The sequence below is a fragment of the Gekko japonicus genome, unplaced genomic scaffold (genome assembly GCF_001447785.1).
Source record: "Gekko japonicus isolate JY-2015 unplaced genomic scaffold, Gekko_japonicus_V1.1 scaffold806, whole genome shotgun sequence".
Taxonomy (NCBI): Eukaryota; Metazoa; Chordata; class Lepidosauria; order Squamata; family Gekkonidae; genus Gekko; species Gekko japonicus.
Window position 1 is genome coordinate 556,872 of NW_015160234.1, and position 1,272 is coordinate 558,143.

At 57.3% G+C, this 1,272-nt stretch overlaps 1 protein-coding gene across 1 annotated transcript in view; it reads left to right on the forward strand.

The window, feature by feature from the left end:
- Positions 1 to 369: 369 nt before the first annotated feature.
- The window catches only part of COL9A1 (collagen, type IX, alpha 1), a 140,607-nt gene continuing 139,704 nt past the window's right edge, over positions 370 to 1,272 (forward strand). The window contains exon 1 of the mRNA XM_015412655.1: positions 370 to 777. Coding sequence (XP_015268141.1) covers positions 370 to 777 — 408 coding nt within the window. The remainder of the gene's footprint in view (positions 778 to 1,272) is intronic.

The window sequence follows — 1,272 nt, forward strand, 5'->3', positions numbered from 1 at the left end:
GAATGGAGAGGATGCGGAAGTCCCTACAACTGCGGCGGATGGCACCATGACTGAGCAACGAAACATGGTGGGCCTGGTGGTAACCACGGAGTACAAAGGAGCAGAAGGCAGGATGCGGACCAGACCCTCTTGGGCGCTGCTCCCCACATGGGCTGAGTCCACTTGGGTGGTGACTCCCGATCTGAGGTTTGAGAGGTTCGCATACGATGGTGCTCAAAGGAGCTATGGACACTTCTTCCAGGATGACCCGGAGTGCATCCGTGTGGTGGAAGACATTGAAGTTGAACGAGATCAGGCGAGAGAAGCAAAACATGATGCTGGATAAACCGGGCATCATCATGGATGTCATCCAGCAAGAGTTCAGGAATCATGGACGGGCCCAAGATGGAGCTGGAGGGGCACTGCTGGCCCCTCTGTAAATGCCCCCACCTCCTCCCCTGCCCCCCAGCTGTTCCTCCTGGCCCGGCTGGGCTGACCGGGCCGCTTGCAGCTCAGGTGACTCCGGAGTGGCCCTGCGATGCCCTGGAAGCAATGTTCGATGGCACCCCAGTGAAGCTGGCATTTTTTCTGCTGCAGGTGTGCAAGTTCTTATGCAATTGGGGCCCCACTTTCACCACTGATGAGCATTGTGTGGATTTTATTGGGTCGTGCCTCCAGGACTGGGCGGCCAACTGGTTCATGGGTCTCCACAACATCTGGGGCCCAGAACTCCAAGATGTGAATGCCTTCACGTGGGCACTCCGATGCCAATACGAGGACCTCCTGGAGCTAGGGAGAGTGAGCACCCGATTCAGGGGCCTATGCCAGGTTGGATGCTCAGTGCGGGAGTACTCTGATGAGTTCAAAACACACACTGCAAAGCTCCAGGGGTGGCCCGAAGAAGTCCTCATTGAGTTCTACTGGGCCGGGCTGAACCATTCAATTCTGGATCAAGCCCTGGCCCAGGGCAACCCGCTAACCCTGCATGGGTGGATACAGGTGGCCTGCGAGGTGGAGAACCGCTCCAACCTTTTGTGAATGTATTAGCCCGGGCTCCCACGAGGGCGGCAGTGGTGGCGGTGGAACAACAGGGGACAAAACCAAGACAAGAGAAGCTGCTAGAGACCAATGGATGTGACAGGGCCTGTGCCACTTTGTGACCACCTGCCATCTTGACAAGAGCCCTGGGGATGGGAAGGTGAGTGAGCGCAAGACCTCTGAGAAAAAGCCCAAGTCGCAAGCGGTGCAGATGAAGCAAGCAACCCAAAGCACTTCAAGCAGGGGAGCGGGGAG